Here is an 18848-nt window from a genome sequence, read left to right as displayed (position 1 = left end):
TGTGCCTGGAGGGTCTGACAAATGCCATCCCTTCCTGGGAATGACACAACACTTGGTATTGCCTTGCACTGCTGGAAGCACTGTTTGCAAATAGCACTGGTAGCACGCAAAGTAGTTCTCTAATTGAGTGTTTATTTTGCTATGGAGAGACTCCCATGAAGGTGAATTTTGGCTGTGCTGCTTCCACATCCCAGGAGAGAGAGAAGTGAAGAGTTGAATCAACCAGAAAGGTCCCATAGCAATTCCGAAGGAATAGTTGTGGAGCAGCGCTTATAGCGTAAGTTAAGGGCTTTTCAGCTTCTCTTGCTGCCCTGCTGGAAGGGACAGAGCTGGGACAGCTGACCTCAACTGGCCAGAGGGACATTCCAGTCCATATGGCTTCATGCTCAACATATAAACTAGGCGCAAAGCTGGTGGGGACAGTGCTTGGGAACAGGCTGGACTTTGGTCGGTTGGTGGGGAGCAACTGGTTTTCATTTGCATCACTTATTTTTCTTAGGTTTTATTTCTCTCTCTTTTTTGTCATTTTCATTGCGTTAGTATTGTTATTAATTATAACTACCATTATAGTGTTCTCACTTTTATCCTTCTAATTCTCTCCCCATCCCACTGGGGGAGTGTGAGCGAGTGGCTGTGTGGGACTTAGTTGCTGGCTGGGATTTAACTGCGACAGTGATGACTTATGGTGCTGCAGGAACTCTTCACACTGTACCTGTTGAATCCAGGCTGGACTGCTATCCCTTCCCTCCAACGTTTCAGTGTTGGCAGATGGAGCTTTTCGATGTGTGATTTGTGATACCAACTGGCTGAAACCAAATTACATTGAACAAAGCTGTGATTTTATGAGTAGTACAGAAACAAAATCACTTGGTTGCCGTGTCTTTTAAATTAATTTCCCTAGCACAACTTCACCCTAAAATAAAGCAGCCGACCCTCTGCTCATTTCGTGATTTTGAAACCTGGAAGTGCTGCAGAAAGGCTGTTGACATGTCTACCTGACTGGGTTCTGTATAAAGTATTCGTTACAAAAAGATTGCATAGCATGTAGTATTGTTTTATTAAGCATTTAAAAATATTGATGCAGGAAAATTGATGTAACAGGGCTATAAATGTAGTTGTTCTGGCAGTTCTCCTTCCACAGTGACAGCTTTATTCCTCCTGCCTTATATTGGTTTAAGGATTCTTTGAGCTAATTTGGGGGATAGAAATCAGAGCAGAGTAGGTCTCTGTGCCCTGCAGGTAAGTCCTAACAGTGTCAACAGTCCAGTGGATTTCAGGGAGATAACAAGGAAAACGAACATCCGCAGTATGTTTTAGGAATAAGGTTAGCAGGATTTCATTGGTAAGTCTGATCTGGGCATATCCTTTTCCTGGGGGGCAAATCACTGCTTGGAAACAGCCTGAGCAAGCAGTTTGCCTCTGCTCAGCTGCCGAAATATATCTGCTGAGCAGAGTAAGAAAGAGCAAGTGGTTGTACAGTATCTCTTGGGCTTATGGAGAATGGGAGTGCAGAGCCACTGCAAAAGGAATGGCAGGTATTCATGGTGTGATGGTATAGCTTGGAAAGATCCAGTCTCTTTAGTCTCATTATCTGACACCAGATGGCTGGAGATCAGCTTTTTTCTATGTGGATGTATGTGAGAATGAAAAGTAATTTAACTGGGATGAAGCTTACTCCACGCCGGATGTTTTGGGGCAGTTTCAGCTAACTCTGTTGGTTTTGCTCATTCTTGTTCTTAGATATATGTTCTTGCTTTTATGTTTTTTTTTTTTTTTTTTTTTTTTTTTAAAGTAATATTTGCCCCATATGGAAAATAGGTACTTGGAAGGCTACATCAGGTTTGCAAGGTGAAGTTCTCAGAGAGTAGGAAATGCCAGAATTTAAGTCAACTGACACATCCTTAGTCTGGTTTCCTACACCATGCAGGATTCCCGTTTCACTTGGCTGAGATAGTGCATTATGTTGACTTAATGAGCAGCTATTCATGTTTTTCTACAGAAAAAAATAGCAATTCTTATACTAGTCCTTTATAGCAGATACAAACCAAGGAGAACATGTAGCCTTATACTGGAGATGCTGTTCTGGAATATTTAGAACTTGTTCTTTCAGAACACTTTACATTACCCAAAGCTTCATATGTTCTGAGCAGCTGCTGTTGATTTCATTACCAAGCAGTAGTGTCAGTGCCCAGGACCTGAGCTCAGCTGAAGGACTGCCAAATGACTAAGCACCAAGGACTACCTTTGAAAAGTTCTTGCTATCAGCCAGGAGCTTTGGCATAGGCAAGAATTGGAACCAGGTTTCATTTGGGAGACTTTCAGTTGCCTTAATTTGAGACCATTCTCTTTAAGCAGTTTCCGTGCTTCCTTGCTCTTCCAAATTCTGCAGCAAATGAGGCAGAGATCCTGCAGAAAACACCGCATCCTGATTTGTTGTTAGAGCATGGGAGAAAAGATAACACATTATCATGTTATACTGTTTATGCATAAAGGCACTGTGGCACTTGGTTGCAGGTTGTGTTATTTGGTCATGGGATTTTTAAGACCTTTGCAGTCTTAATATGCATCCATATTTTGGATGTAATGACTAGCAGGTCTGTTACAATGCTGTGCTTAATATAGCTTTGGTAGACTGCTTTGGTGTAAGCAGAGTCAAAGCAGGTGGGAGGCAGATATGAAATGAAGTGAAACTGGTGTTTTTGAGAAAGAAAAGCCAAGAGCAGCAGTCTGGAGTGCTTGTCATAGCTAGCTACGTGACTTTTCAGGTACTCCTTTACTTTTATCTGTGCCCATGTCCCATGGGTCAATGCTAGGGGGTAGAACTAAATTGTTTGGGTTCATTTCGTATCAAGAAGTATCTGTTACAAATTCTCTGAGTCTCCAGTGTAAACCTAGCCAGGTTTTCATCACATAACCTGGACGGGTTTTCACACATGAAAGCCTGATGCTGAAATGCTGAGCTGTAGCTTTGAGTTGTAGTGAGAATTATGGGGGGGGGGGGGGGGGGTCCATCACTGAACTGTTAGAATCATAGAATAGTCAGGGTTGGAAAGCACCTCAAGATCATCCAGTTCCAACCCCCCTGCCATGGGCAGGGACACCTCACACTAAACCATCCCACACAAGGCTTCATCCAACCTGGCCTTGAACACCGCCAGGGATGGAGCACTCACAACCTCCCTGGGCAGCCCATTCCAGTGCCTCACCACCCTAACAGGAAAGAATTTCCTCCTTAGATCCAATCTAAACTTCCCCTGTTTCAGTTTTAACCCCTTACCCCTTGTCCTGTCACTACAGTCCCTGATGAAGAGTCCCTCCCCAGCATCCCTATAGGCCCCCTTCAGGTACTGGAAGGCTGCTCTGAGGTCCCCACGCAGCCTTCTCTTCTCCAGGCTGAACAGCCCCAACTTCCTCAGCCTGTTCTGCAGGAAATACTTCAGACAGTTGTTCATTCAGGTAGTCTTGGATTCAGACATTAAAAAAAGGAATGTGACTGAACAGTTATAAACAACACTCATCTCAGTACTCATTTCACTGTGGAGTACAGTTAATGCACACTGGAAATGAGCTCTTGTTGGAAAAGGTAATTTGAAGCAGATCCACAGAACCTTCCCGAAGCTGTAACGTGTCAGGAGTCTGTGAGGGCTCACTTGCTGTATTGCAGTGGAGGGTTTAATGTTTTGTTTTCCTCATCTAAACACTTTGACCCTCTTTATTTGATTAAGATAAGCTATTTTCTAACTGTCAAAAGCCTGTGATTTCAGCGGACCTGTTTGCTGACAAGCTGGTTCAGCACAGCCATTCTCCTACTCATTTCTTTCCCCCCCTCAAGCAGATTTTCCGTTTTTCACTCCTCTTTATCAGCCCTTTATCCTTTACAGCTCCTCAGCTCTCACACTGCCTATTCCCAGATGACTCCTCTCTCATCAGAAGTGTTGGTTTGAATGTATAACTGAAATTGGAAATATTCTTAGTTACTTGTGATGTTCGTCTCACCGGTTGCCTGTGCTGTGTTTGCTGTGCTTCACTCCACTGCTGGAGAGTTGGCCTGTGACCTGACACCTTGCTGGGAGGGAGAATACCTACCAAATTTAGAGCATTTACAGGAAATTCTTTACAATGCATATGATAACGGTTTGGGTTAAGAAAACTAAGTGATGCTTTCACCTCGCTTCCCACTTCTGACTGTGCAACAAATTGAAGCCCTTGACGTGGAGTTGGGGGTAAGTGGGGAAGGGTGGAGGTAGAGGCTTAATCTCTATAAAGTGAAAGAGAAGCAGAAAAAGACCAGGACAAAGAGAGTGAGAAGTTTTAACTTTCTTCCTCATACTTAAGCACGTCCGTGCGCTCATCCAGCCCGCAAGTGTGATTATAGATTGGTAACTGATGGGGCCAACTGCATTATTCATTACGGTTCAGATTGAAATGAAATCATCGAGGGCAATTTTCTGTCTCACACTTCAAGGTCAGATGAGAGTATTTATTATTCCCTCTCTGTTTATGTGTGAATGCAAATTGAATTTAGTGATTCAAATTGATGAAATGTTAGAAATCTAAAACTCATCAGAGCTGACATGAAGAGAAATTACTGGGTAGAGCTGGCCAGTGACTTCACCATCCCATGTACAGGCCTCTGCTTTGATTAGTAATTATTTCAATCTTTGGGTTTTCTCGTTCCCAGTTTTGTTTCAGTTGTTGTCATTTTTGTTTTCAAAGAAGAAGAAAGTGTAATAACACTTCGAAGCATTCAGAATTTGAATTAGATGCTGTAAATAAAGCCAGCTGCAGGGAGATGCTTGGATCCTGGCTGGAGGAAATAAAGGTTTCCTTTCAAAATTCTTCCTTGGGGTTGTGTTTTGGGGGCTTTTTGTTGGTTTTGGTTTCTTTTCCTCCCCCGGTGACAGTTCCTTTCCCCAGTATTTTGCTTTCTCTCATTGCATTGAATGTTCCAAGCTGGTGAGGGGGTGATGGTGAAGGGAGCAGCCATTTGCTGTCTCTTGGTGCTGAAGCTCCATATGTTTCCTTACTGATGTGCCCTTCCTCACCAGCTCATGGTGTGAGGACATCACAAACTAGGGGACCAAAGGAGCATGGCTGTCTTAAGGAAATAATTGGAATGGAGATATTCTGTTCCTAACTCCTTGTAATCATTTTGAACATTAGTCAACATCTTGATTCAGTTTGGTGTACTCATCTCTGGTCAGGAGGCACTGCTGTAGGGTGCATCCTGTTCTCTGCAGTGCTGGAAAGACACTTTTAACTTGTACAAGGGGATTATTCTTATCTCAGAGTGGGTGTGGAAAATCCTTATCAGTGAATGCTCTTTAAAAATAGGCAGCCCTCCATAATTGCCAAATGCCACATACAAAATTATGATACAGAGATAGATGATGCATGCTGTGCAGGCTATAGGCTGTGGTGATAGAGGACTCTTGGTTTTAACTCATGCTTTTTAATTACTTGCATTTAGTATTTGTTTCACTATCAAGCACTGCAGAGGGAATCAGTTTGCTCAGGGTGTAAGTGTGGCTGCCTTGTTGTTGATTCAGAACAAAAGCCGTGAGCATTTGGACATACCAAAGGCCCTTAATAGATTTGTCTACATAAGCTATTGTAAAACACTTTGTGTATTGACTATCAGCTTGATTCCTCCTGTACCCAGGTTTACTGAAGAGAGCAGCATTGTCAAGTTGGTAACCATACAAGCAATGGGGCTTTAGTGGTTTTTAAATATCAGTACAAGTATTATTCACTAAATAAATGCCTTTAATAGAAGCTTCAGGCTTATGAACAGATCAGGTTTGGAGGCTTTGAAAAAGGATGTTTATAGAATCCCAGACTGGTTTGGGTTGGAAAGGACCTTAAAGCTCACCCAGTTCTAACTCCCTGCCATGGGCAGGGACACCTTCCACTAGATGAGGTTGCTCCAAGCCCTGTCCAACCTGGCCTTGAACACTGCCAGGGATGGCGCAGCCACAGCTTCTCTGGGCACCCTCTGCCAGCGCCTCAGCACCCTCACAGGGAAGAACTTTTGCCTAAGAGCTCATCTCTGTCTCCCCTCTGTCAGTTTAAAGCCATTCCCCTTGTCCTGTCCCTACAGGCCCTTGTAAAAAACCCCTCTCTGGGTTTCTTGTAGCCCCTGTAGGCACTGGAGCTGCTCTAAGGTCTCCCCTTAAGGAGCCTTCTCTTCTCCATGCTGGACAAGCCCAGCTCTCTCAGCCTGGCTCCAGAGCAGAGCTGCTCCAGCCCTCGCAGCATCTTTGTGACCCTGCTCTGGACTCGCTCCAACAGCTCCACGTCCCTCTTGTGTTTTTGCCCCAGAGCTGGATTCAGGACTGCAGAGAGGGGTCTCGTGAGAGTGGAGTAGAGGGGGAGAATCCCCTCCCTTGACCTGCTGCTGCTATGCCTGTGGTTATCTCTCCCTCAAAATATTATGCATCCCAGCATTCACTGATGGACGTATTTGACAAACTTCATGTTTCACGTTAAAACCAAACCAAACCAAACCATAGAAGACTCATTTAGTAAGATGTTGCTTTCATTCTCGTCTGGATGGTGGATGTGGAAAGCATGTTTATTAGCATGACAGTAAATCTTGCATCGAGTGGCTGATTAAGTCTCTGCTGAGATAGAGCCCCACTGGCCCCTGCATTTTGGCAGTGTTGCTGGGTTTGGTTCCTGTGGGGTGTTGTGGTCAGCAGAGCCGCGCGTGTTGCAGCAACCGAGTTGACCCCTGTAATGAACAGAAGAAGAGGGTGCCTGATGTGAATTTCTTTTAGTAAATCCTAACTCCTGCCAGTCCATTACTGCTTGTACCAGGGCTGGGACATCACGTTTGTGTTATTTCTCTTCTGTAACTGTTTGCTTTGAAGGAACTGAGTTTCTCAGCTTCATATTTATGCTGCTGGTTAGGGAGTAAAATTAAATACTGTCTGAACGATAAAACATATTGTCAGCGTACCGATAAAGCTCCAAACATCTGTCTGCTGCTTACCCATTTCATCTGTCCACACTAGCAAAATAGTTCTCTTTATGTTGTTCCATCCTTATAAATTTGCTATGATTCGAGTCTTCGCTGTATGCAGAGCAGCAATGTGATGTATGAACTGCTTGCTTTTGAATGATTTGTGATGTATGGAAGCCTGATGATGGTGAGTTCTATGCAAGGTCTTTGAGAAAATACAAACTGTGAAACAGGAGAAAGTTTGCAGATGTTTGCTAAAGACTTGGGAGAAATAAATAGCAAGGAGAAAGCTTGTTTTCCTTCCGACTCCCTGTAGACTGTTGTGTGTAGTATTTTCTGTAGCAGTATTTTATGTGGCTCTCTATGGGGCACAGTTAAAGCTTTAAATAAAAGATATCCCATGTGATAACTTCCACTAAATATGTTGATATTTTGTATCGTTGCTTCTTCTGAATGTAATAGGCAAATAGCAGATAACATGGCAAGGTTGGTTCTGCAGTTCCCACTTGGGCCATTGCAGTAGCAGTGCAGTGCTTGAGAGCAGGGAAGGATGCTGCTGCTCCAGCATATTCACATTTCATAGAATAGAATCCCAGACTGGTTTGGGTTGGAAGGGACCTCAAAGCTCATCCAGTTCCAACCCCCTGCCATGGGCAGGGACACCTTCCACTAGACCGGGTTGCTCCAAGCCCTATCCAACCTGGCCTTGAACACTGCCAGGGATGGGGCAGCCACAGCTTCTCTGGGCACTTTGTGACAGCGCTGCGCCACCCTCACAGGGAAGAACTTCTGCCTAAGAGCTCATCTCAATCTCCTCCCTTTCAGTTTAAAGCCATGCCCTCTTGTCCTGTCCCTCCAGGCCCTTGTGAAAAATCCCCTCTTTGGATTTCTTGTATGCCCCCTTTAGGTATTGAATGGTTGCTCCAAGCCTGGAGCCCTCTCTGCTCTATGTGAAGAAGGGAGGTAGAGTCAGATACCAAACAATCTTATTTAATAAAAGTTATCACCCAGACCTTTGACTTTCGAGGTGACGAAATAGTCGTAACACTAAAATAATCTCCTCCTTCCTGATGCTTGTTTTTCTAGTTTGCCTGCCTTAAATGTATGACTTCAGGCAGCTCTGTTCTGCAGCAGTGTCCTCAGAGCTCCCATCAGTCTTTTCAGCAGCATTTTATAATGGATCCATTCATAATTTTTTTGTCTTTTTTAAGAAAAGATGGAAATTTTTGTGTTTTGCCAAGCTCCGCCTTTTCTTTCCTGTGGCCTGTCCCTTTGTAAGTCAGATCAGTTTTGTCATCTTCTCCCTCTGCTTTTCCTTTTTGATTCCCATCCGAGACAGTGGTGGTTCCTGTCGAGGCCGGTTAGGCAGAGGCTGAAAGGGGAAGAAAGAAGTCTGTGCCAGGAACTGGAGGGTGGAAGGAGCCTTGGGAGAGGGCACAGACAGGGATATTCTGCTGCTGCCCACTGGACGATATGAAGATGTGCTGGAGTTGCCCTGTTGCTACTTACACCTTCCTGTTGGCTTATAAATCCTGGAGGAGAAGAACCGGAATGCAAAATAACATGTTTGTTCTCCAGTGTGGTTTGTGTCTGGGTGTGTGCTGTCTATAAATGTGAAGGTCTGTTGAGAAGGCTGCAAGTTGTCAAGCCTCAGGAATGGGCTTGCTTTTCTTCATCCAAATGTCTTGCTACAGAACAATTTCCTTTGCTCCTTTTTGCCTCATTAGCTTGCGTGCTAACCTTTTTATTTTGGACTCTGTCGTGAAGATGTTGATAGCTCCCGCGCGTCTCTCTTTGCTGTTATGTCTGTGTAATAACACTGTCATTGTGTTTTCCCTCTCTGCAACTTCAATGTTCTTCCTGTCCACGCTCCCTGGATTTCTGTGCTTTCTCTTTGATGTGATCCTTGTTTCTGACAGTTGCCCCTGGTATGTGCAAGTGTCTCATCCTCTCCTGAGTTGCAGCATGACCCAGACAGTCTTGTTCTTCTAATTGTCTCTGTGCTGCTGTGGACCTCTCGTTTTCATCTCAGGTTGATACACAGGCTGGTTCTGGCATCCTGTTTGCTTCCCCTGTTATTTTTTAGTCTCTCTGAGGTGGTAACTTGACTGTTGAAAGGATGGAATGATTAAGATAATGTTTTATGGATCATTGGGGGGAAGAAAGCCCCAAACCCTATCAGCTGCTTTTGTAATTTCTGAAGGAGATTATTAAAATGTATCTCATGGCTTCAGTATTCTCTCTCTGCAGTCATTGTTCTCAGCCTTTCAAAGAACATTCTGGAAAATGAAGTTTTATCATTAAGATTACATTAAAGTGGATTACAGAAAGGAAGAGCAAAGTGTGAAGAGTCTCAGCGGCTCAGAACAGAAAGACGTTGGCATCTCATTCTCAGGGATGGGGAAAGAGGAACATTAATAGGCTGATAAACAGAAATGACTTTTTCTCTTGAAGGTTTAAAAGGTTTACTTTGAACTTGCAAAGGTTTAAAAAGTGCCACTTCTCTGAGCTTATGTTGGATGGAGAACGTTGGGCCTGCTCCCTTTTTATTTAACGCTTGTTTGGAGTGAGCAGGTACTTTGGAAAGGCCATAGGTGTCATCACTGGGGAAGAAGAGGGCCCGCATCTCACCTGAACCACGTTTGCTGCTGGGCACCTGCTTTCACATTCTGGTTTGTGTTAATAAGGAATATAACTTTCTGGTTGGGTTTTTTCTCACGTAGTCAGTGTATGTGGTGTTTGGTGCAGTTTCTGGAAGAATTACCGATCTCTCCTAAGAGAGAAAGAAAGGATCTCCATAATGGGCTTTGGCATGGTGTGGAGAGTCGTAAGGAAGCTGAATTTCACGCTTCCCGTAGCAAGGGAACCTATGGTAACAGAGTCAGTTCAGAGGGTTTGAGTGTTGTCTCTGCTTTCATAGACATCTCTGGCTTTTAAACTTCATGTACATTAACATCACATTTGATCTGAGGCTGAAATATCTACAGATGGTGATGTTCTTTCCAAACACCATGCAATGGCTGAGGAAATTGCCCATTTGTCAGTCTTTGCTCAACTTTTCTCATGTTTTAAAATAGTCATTTCCCAAACTGGTTTCAGAGGTGTGTATCTGAGTATTTTTCATTATTTCAAGATGAAACCTAGCACCTATCTCATTTTTCTCTATGAATGTCAATTCAGTCATCATCCATCAGCATTTACAGAAATAGGGCACAATACTGGGAGATTGGGGAAAAAAGATTTCTCTATTGTCCTATGAAATGTTTTGCAATAATCAAATGTGAGAGCCTGCCTGTTTTGTAGTACTTAATCTTATGTTTGCATCTCTTCTTCTTCTGTTCTGACTTTAATCAGGACTAAGTTTATTTGATAGAGCAAATAATGTTTGCAGTAGGGTTTCTGTAGTGGGATTTAATTTGTTATAACACAGTTGATGAGGTTTTTGTACTTGTATTTACCCTGTGCATAGAAAAGGTTGAGCAAACCTTTATGAATGTTAAGACAGTAGCTGGGGTTACCTGCTCTCAGCCACCCGTTCTGCCCTGCACTGGAGGTTGACCTGCTGCAAACTTGATAGGCTGGCACTTAGCCATGAGCACTGTCTCAGTACAAGCTTAGCAAAGTCTGCCTTAACACAAGCCTCGTGGAAAGGAGGAGAAGTGTTTTAAGCCTAGGATTTTGAGAGGCACGGTGCAGTGAATCTTCCTGTTACATATTAAGGTGTTGCCCAAATTGTGTCCATCAGCTGTAGATTACTGTCGGCCTGAATTGCCCCTGGAGGGGTGTTTAAGGTGTAAGATGCTGTATTGTGAACTGAGGGACCAAGGTGTGAGCATGGGTTAGAGTTTGCTATGCAGAAGGATGGGCTGCGGAGCAAGCAATTTAGCAACTGCAACTTCTGAATGATGTATGGTTTGTACACTGCAAGTGATCACTTCCTGAGTGACGCATATGTGCTTGTGACCTTTGACATCTTGGTTGTACCTCCGAATTTCGTCCCGTATTTCAGGGATGCCAGGGCTCAGCCTGCTCGTGGTCTTTTTTTGGGTGTTGGCTTCTAGGATAGCTTTTAATATGGATTTATTTAGTGGAATCTGGTAAGAATTGATTCTCTGCTTTATCCTGTGGAATTCTTGCATTGCTCAATAAGAAAAAGGCGAATGTTTCTAGCAAGTATCCCTGAGACTAAACTTGAGATACTTGCTGAGGGTAGGATGGGGAAGGGAACGTCCAGTACAGGTCTGGCGCCACTTCATGTTCCATCACCATAGATACGACTCTTGAGCACAGGTTTCCTTTTTACCTGATTAATTAAAACAGAGCCAAGGAATTAATGGTGCCCTGGTAATGAAATTATCCATTTTCAAATGCAGATTTGAAGCCCTCTTGATGAACTTTCCCACCTGAATGCAACAACGAAGAGACTATTTCATAGTCCCTGATTATTAAATTGGTCTGTGAATGGTTCCAAATCGAACTGGAGCTTTAAACAGGGTCCTAATTCATCCAGTGTTTTAAAATGCATATTTTTCTTCAAGGGGGGAGGATTTTGAGGTATGAATTCCTACATAAATTTCCCAAGAAGTATGATTTGGTGACCTGGCAGTGCAGGATGTACTTGATTTATGCTGAGAGTGTCTTTTAAAGCAGAGTTCCCTTTTGGATCCATCTCCACAGTACCCTACAACAGTTCTAGTTTATGTAAAAGCATTGTTACTTATTTTCTTTTAATAGTAATGAAAAGAATACCCCTCTGAAGCACTCAGCAATTTTCCAGTCTTGTTTTTAGCATCAGAGCAACAAAGATCTGCTGTTGCTGAGTAAGGTAGAGATGTTGCTTTTGATCTTTCTCGCTTGCTTGAGTGTTTTTGACTCATGTGCAATGCTTTTTCTTCATGTCCTGCTCCCTCTTTAAATACTCAAAGGTAGCGCAGGCTTGGTTAAACTTGTCATACTAAACTTATGATGAACCAACTCTTAACAATCACTAGAATGATTTCGCTCTTACTTTGGTATTAATCAAGTACTTTGCCAGCATCTTTAATCATGCTTGGTGCATGCCTTGGAACAGCTCCATGAGTGTCCCAGCAGCAGACTGAGTGAAGGGCACACATGAAGAACATCTCCGGGAATACATGGATAATTGTGCATCACCACATCATGCTGCACAGAGGGCTGGGAAGAAGAGGGACCAAGCTCTTCTGCCTTAGTTGAGTTGTGCCCGCATTGCAAAAGAAGTGCTGATCACTAGGCCTCAGAAGACATTTCTCTTCCAATAGAGGTTGCTGGCAAGCACAGTGTGCAGGTGGTGGCTGTAATTACTTGCTGAGTATTATCTGTCTGTCAAAGCAGATCATATTAAACCTCAGTTTTACTTCTACTTTGTTAGAAAAAGATTAAAAGATACAGTAGGACCCAAGACTGTGCCTCGTTTGTTGGAAACGAGGCATCTTCTCAAAGGCAAACGGGCTGATTTTGAAATAGATATGGCATTACTTAAATGCTTTGTATATGTGAGGTTCCAGTAATTGTCTTGTGCTGAACAAGAAGGCTGTCACTGGGATGGTTCTTCTCTCCTATCTTTTTCTAAGAACAGCTGATAATGAGATTGCAGCTACTCAGTTTCCAGTGGTGCAGCCATGAGATGAAATGGCACCAGCCCCAGTGTCCTGGTATCATGGTGATGTTTCTCCTCTCAGGTTTATCTCATTTGTCTAAGAGGCATTGCTGAAGGTCTCACATGTCTGTATTATCTCTCTTAGTGCCCGAATACTAGAGAAGGCCCGGGTGCAGCTGCAGGAGGACATCATACGGATTCAGAGCCAGCTCTTGGAGGAGAAGAAGAAACGTGAGCAGCACGAAGCACTGGTCAGGCGGCTGCAGAAACGTGTGCTGCTGCTTACCAAGGTAAGTTCCTGACTGGTGCTTGGAAAAGCCTTTCCTTCTTTCTTTACTCTAGGTGCAGTTCTCTCTCTTTCTTCTTTGCTCACCTCCATAACTGGTACTACAAAGTTGCCACGGGGTCTTTGCGTAGTGAGGAAGAGACATGAAACGTGTGTTTAAGACTGCATTAGAATAAAAGTGCTAGTACATCCTAAGGCTCTGCTAGTGTTCCCCCATCTGGGCTCATGCTGTGGTGGTGACATGGGACTTTGTCTGAGGCTTGGCATTTATGTGACAGCAGAGAATGGGCTCAAATTGTCACTAGAGCGCTTTGAGCTGCTGAAGGGAATTTCTAATGGCTTTGGCTGCATCACCTCCTTTCCTAAAGAGAACAAAACGATGACACCTTGTCAACTCTTCCTGTGGAAAAACAATTTACAGAGAGTACGAGATTCGCCTTCCTCTTACACTAAAAGTCTGTTGGAATGTAATGGTAGGCACTAGACCAGTAAATTGAAAATGCGTTTTAAGGTTCTTTCTATAGGATATATCGAAGAAGGCTGCATTATCCTGTATCAGCTGTGCTGTCATGATGAAATCCTATGCAATAATTTTGAAGTCTGTAGAGCATTGAAAATTTTATATTCAATTCTGAACTGCTCTTTCCCCAAAGGGAATAATAATTCTCTCTAGTTGGAATGATGGTTACTTCACTTCCCAAGAATACTCCTTCCAAAACTTCACTCTCCCTGATGTTATAAAGCTGCTCACCTCAATAGGCTTATGCGTGTGCATAAGGTCAGACTCAAGCAGTTAGAGCACATGAGAGGGTGTATCTGAGCAGAGAGGAAGGAGCTGTTCTGTTGCTTGTACTTCAGGCTTTAAATTTCCTGTGTTAACTAAAGCTTTTTGATCCATTTTAATTGTGCTGTACCTAATTCTGTGTAATTCCATGTCACTGCTGAGCCAAAGAAGCTGTGCTATATGATGTGGTAAGCAGGGCTTCTTGAAGCACGAAACACCTGCTTTACAAAAGGATATTCTGTTAGATCTTCTGGCTGCAGAATTTGATGCCATGGAGTGAGGAGAGAGAAATGACAGCAGTTCTTTCTGCTTCACACTGAGGTAGGCACTGCAGTAAGGGCTGAATGGACCAAACTCTCTCCATGAAAACAGAAAAGGCAGCTCTTCTCCACAGTCTCTATAATACCCCCAGCAGCAGACAGCCCTCCATGGTGTTCTAGTTTGGTACTGCCATAACTGGATAGGACAGAGGTAGGTACAGAACCCAGTAAAAATCCTTCCTTTACAACCTTCTCAGCTCTCTGGCATTGTGCTGGGCTGCTCAGCCCTGGAGGAAGTTTCTCAGATGGTTTCTAAAATATTTCCTTTGTTAACTTATTTCCAGTCCTCAGCGTGTTTTGTCATAGAATACAAAATGTCATTACTTTCCTTTAAGTACTGGACTGAAAGGCAGCAGTACTTTGTCAGGTAACAGATTGTACCCTCACTTATTGAAAGACAGAGCCTTTGCTTTGTTTGCTCTCCTCCCCCTGAAGAGCTGGAAATGTCCTTCATCAGACCATGGCAAATGAACTTGTGTTTTGACAGTGGAAGTTTTCACTGTGCTCAATGATTCCTCAACTGACCTGTTTTAAAAGAAGAAAGACTTTGCTCTTCTCTGAACATTTATATTCCATCCAGGGAATACGAGGGGTCCTTTGTGAAGAAGTACACGCGTTATGGCACTTGGGCAATCTCTCCTGGCACTCTTTCTTCCACTGGTTGCTCTTTTCATGCAAAATCAGAAGAAGGAATTTGATTTAATTAGAAAAAGTCTGATATTGTGATTTCAAATGAGCTTGAGCAAATACATTGCCTGTCAAAAATAATTATTTCACATTGAAAGCATATCACCTAGAATGGTATTTAATCATCTCATTAGTGGCATCAGTGGTACTGTGCGCTTCTATGTAATTTGAGAATGGAAGAGATGAACTCTCTCTGTTGAATCTTTGTCTTGTTAAATAGGACTGTGAAAATCTAATTTGGGGAAGACTATTATATATATGATTGAATTGATATTGCTTTTGATAGTGTGATTTTTTGCATTTGTGTATTTGACCCTCTACTAGGGCAGTGAATCTGTTTCTATATACTGAGCAAGTGAGGACTGAAAGGCATGAGATATGTTTTAACAGTGTAAGTTTAACGCAGTGACAGCTATCCTCCTTTCTCTGGGCGCAAATTGTAACATGGAAGTCTCAGGCCTTGAATATGTTTTAAAAGATCCATAGAAAATGATAATCTGTTCATCATTTGGTAACAGCAGTACCCAATATTTCAGTAGTGAACACACTCTTCAGGAGGTCCTTGCTTTACCAGCCTGATTCCTCCTCAAGCTTATTTTTATGGTTGTTATTTCTTTTTCCTCAAGATTCAAGCAATACTGTTTGGCTTTTACAGATTGCTTGTCTCACTTCATAGAATCATTGAATGGTTTGGGTTGGAAGGGACCTTAAAGCTCATCCAGTTCCAATCCCCAGCCCAGTCCATTTTCTACTTGCCACAGTCTGGCTTGGTTGCTCTCACGTTTCCATTTCAGTGCACTTAACTTCTCTGTCCATTGCTTGCTTCCTCGCCTCATTTGCTTCTTTTGGGCTTTCTTGACCTTACTTGGGCCTTTCCAGCTGGTTTACTGTTTGGAATGGGCACATTCAATCTAGGATACTTCGGTGACTCACTACTGATCTCTCTTCCCTGGAAGACCTGAGCAGCATTCTCTAGTCTTTGATATACTAGTGCAGTGGTCCAGCCCGATCTTTTCCACCTCTGGGAGTGGGCTGGTATAGGAGCTGTATCCAGGTTATTCCTGTTGACAAACTGCTGTTTCAATGTATTAGTTGATTATCTCCCACATGTCCATGTAAATCGGGACAGTACTTCAGTTTTCTGATCGATGTGTTTGCAGTGAAACATAAGATTAGATTTGGATACCCTAAAGGTTTTCAGACATTGATGGCTTGAAGGTATCTCCTGCAGTGTCACTCTGTTCACTTAAGGTGATGAAAAAGAAATTGATGTTTCTAGGGATGTATTCATTCCTTCCTTTAGAAATCTCCTTGGCTGGGTTCACTGTCTGTCGGGCTATCTTTTTGCTATGGCTTTGCTTAGAATTTTAGGGAAATCCTTAATCTCTGCTTTATTACCCGAGGTAGTTCTGATACAGCAGTAGTAGGAGATATCTGAAATGCTGGGGAAGGAGCTAGCTCACCTCTGCCCCTCTTCCCTGTTTGATTTACTGTTGTATTGGCTTTGAATGCCATGTTTACCTACACAGTTTTGTATTTGACTTCTGTGTTGTCCTTAAGCTTGTGAGCATTTCTCTCTTTTTCTGAGAGCTTTGCACACAATTCCTGCTTTTTCTTTATGAAGTAGACTTCTAAGAACATGCAGTTCTGCTGCTGAATGACTAAATTTGTATCTCTTAGGAAATCTTATATGACATGTAGGTCTCCCATAGAAAACCCTTAGTGAAAATCCTTACGTGAGTGCAGGCCGCTGATTGCATCAGTATTTAATGGAAACAAAGCTTTATTTGTCAGAGGAAGGCACCTTACAGAGGCATAAATGGACCTTATGCAGCAGAAGTGAGGTTGGAGGAAAGCAATAGGGGCCCAGTGAAGGGTTCACAAAGCTATCTGATGTCAGGGGCCTGAAGTTGGTTTGCAAGGGTCCTTTTAGGGTTGTCACCTGCTCGATCAGCTCTTAGCTGTGTTCCTTACGTAGCTGCTATTCGGGTTCAGACCTGCAGCCTCTTCTCCTGCAGTGACTCCTTAAAACAGTTATTTTTCCTGTGCACAGAGCTACTGGACGTAAGTGCATGAAGCCACAGAGTAGGAACACCCCATAACACTTGCAGCAGATTGGACCAGACACAACATGCCCAGCTTTTCTGCAGCCGGTGTGTGATCCTTCATGGGAAGCTCTTGCCTGTCTGAGTACACCAAAACTCAAACTGTGAAGCCCAATTTCAGTTCCTTATTCCAAGTGAGCACAATTTGCTTCTCAAATTGTAGACTTAGTCAATGTACACTGTCCTAATTGCATCCCTTGCTCTCATATAAGGCATAAGGCAGCAAATGAATTAATCTGGTTGTGCTGGATGTTGTTGTTTTGCTGGTTTTATTTCCCTTCTGTGCATGTGTCTGCTTTTGGGTACTCCACTGCCTGGAGAAGAGGCTGAAAAATTCCATCTTGTTTCCTGAGCTTTCCACCAGCTCATGCGATCCGATAGGAAATCTGTTTCCATTGAGACATAATTTAGGCCATCACCATAAAAGTCGGAGATGAAACAAGTATTGATTAACCAACCCCAGCTGCCTGTTCATACCACATGTTCCTGGAGATATCTCTGCAAGAGTCAGTGCAAAGTCAGTGTGTAAGCGACTCCCAGAGCTGAGAATGGCAGAGATGCATCAGAAATGAGACTAGGTAATTAAACTGTTCATTAAGCATGGCAGATGTAGAGTTCATGACTTGATTTGCCATCTGCTTTGTTGTGTAATCAGTAAAGATTTAAAATAATGCTGATGGTTTCTCTGTCACACTGGGTCCCGCATATTATGGGTTTTCTTAGGAGATAGATGATTTTAAAGCACAAAGAAGGATCTTAAGGTTCTGGAGGTTCAGTGAAGAAGGTGAAATAACCCTCTTCTTGCGATATATGAAAACATTAAATGTTGTACTCTATTACACTCACTAGTAATAAAACCAGCCACTCTGGCAAAGAGATGCCTTGCAACAAACCAGCTTTTGGGTGGTGTACCCTGTGCTCTGTGTCCAGGTAGCACACACGGTTTTGGGGTAGAACTCTGAGTTATGAGGACTACCAAATGCTTTTTGTTGACTATTATGATACGATGCTTCTCCCTTCCTTCAGTCCACTTCATGACTGTATCATTTAAGCAGCACCATTACTCGTGCATCACCAGCTGTGCTGCCACTCCATGTCTGCAACTGTTAAGTGCTGTCAGCCTGACCCTTGCCAGTCCTTTACCTCTGCTCACCACGTCTTCTCTTCACAGGTTTCTATAAACCCATGGAGGTTATCTTCCTTTTTATGCCTGCAAATAAATACATTTTAAAGCAATTCCACTGCTCTCTCTTCTGTGATTCAGCAAGGCAAGCTTTGTCAGGTGAGGTGGTACTTACTAGATCGTCCTGTGTGCTTCAAAAGAGAGGAGACAAGGCACTCTGTGTCTGAAAGAGATGCAACAACCTTTTAGATTGACCACAGTTCCCCTTAATTTCAACTTGATTATATTAATCAGTTGAATAATTCCAGCAAAAAGGTGATTTGTAGTTATGGGCAAAGGGGGATGATAGCAAAGGGAAGAGAGAAGACCATTAACTGCTGTGTGACAGAGAAGAAAAGGGAATTGCTGCCTGTGGAGTACAGGGGGCTTGCACAGATCTCTGCTGAATTGTGATTTATAGTATCCATTTACATCATCAGTTTAATTCTCAGACCCCTTTTGTAGGGGACCTTTTAAACAGGTCAGAGATGAGGTACTTAGAATCATAGAATCATAGAATAGTTAGGGTTGGAAAGGACCTCAAGATCATCCAGTTCCAACCCCCCTGCCATGGGCAGGGACACCTCACACTAAACCATGGCACCCAAGGCTTCATCCAACCTGGCCTTGAACACCGCCAGGGATGGAGCACTCACAACCTTGCTTTTATGACAGATCTCTTCCTCCTGTTAGTTGGTGCTGTGCTGATGCCAAGTGATTGTTGGCCTTTGTGCTCATGGTTTACACAGGAGTGTCTGGGTTCCTGGGTAAAGCATCCTAAGTTCTGTGAGGAGAAAGTGGGATTTGGAGGTTTGATTGCTGCTGTAGGCATTTTCTGTTGGGGTTGAGGAATTACCACCTTTTGTGTTTGCTTTTGTTGGTCTCTGACAGCCTTGTGTCTTGAGGCGCTTCAGGGAAAGAGA

The 18848-nt window shown here is 43.2% G+C and overlaps 1 protein-coding gene across 4 annotated transcripts in view; it reads left to right on the top strand.

The window, feature by feature from the left end:
• Positions 1-18848, top strand: part of MAD1L1 (mitotic arrest deficient 1 like 1) — a 378161-nt gene that overhangs the window by 104348 nt on the left and 254965 nt on the right. For all 4 annotated transcript variants that reach the window (XM_065684510.1, XM_065684508.1, XM_065684507.1 and 1 more), the window contains exon 11: positions 12727-12871. In XM_065684510.1, coding sequence (XP_065540582.1) covers positions 12727-12871 — 145 coding nt within the window. The remainder of the gene's footprint in view (positions 1-12726; positions 12872-18848) is intronic.

This window comes from Lathamus discolor, chromosome 6, assembly GCF_037157495.1.
Source record: "Lathamus discolor isolate bLatDis1 chromosome 6, bLatDis1.hap1, whole genome shotgun sequence".
Lineage (NCBI taxonomy): Eukaryota > Metazoa > Chordata > Aves > Psittaciformes > Psittacidae > Lathamus > Lathamus discolor.
This window is presented reverse-complemented; position numbering and strand designations above follow the sequence as displayed.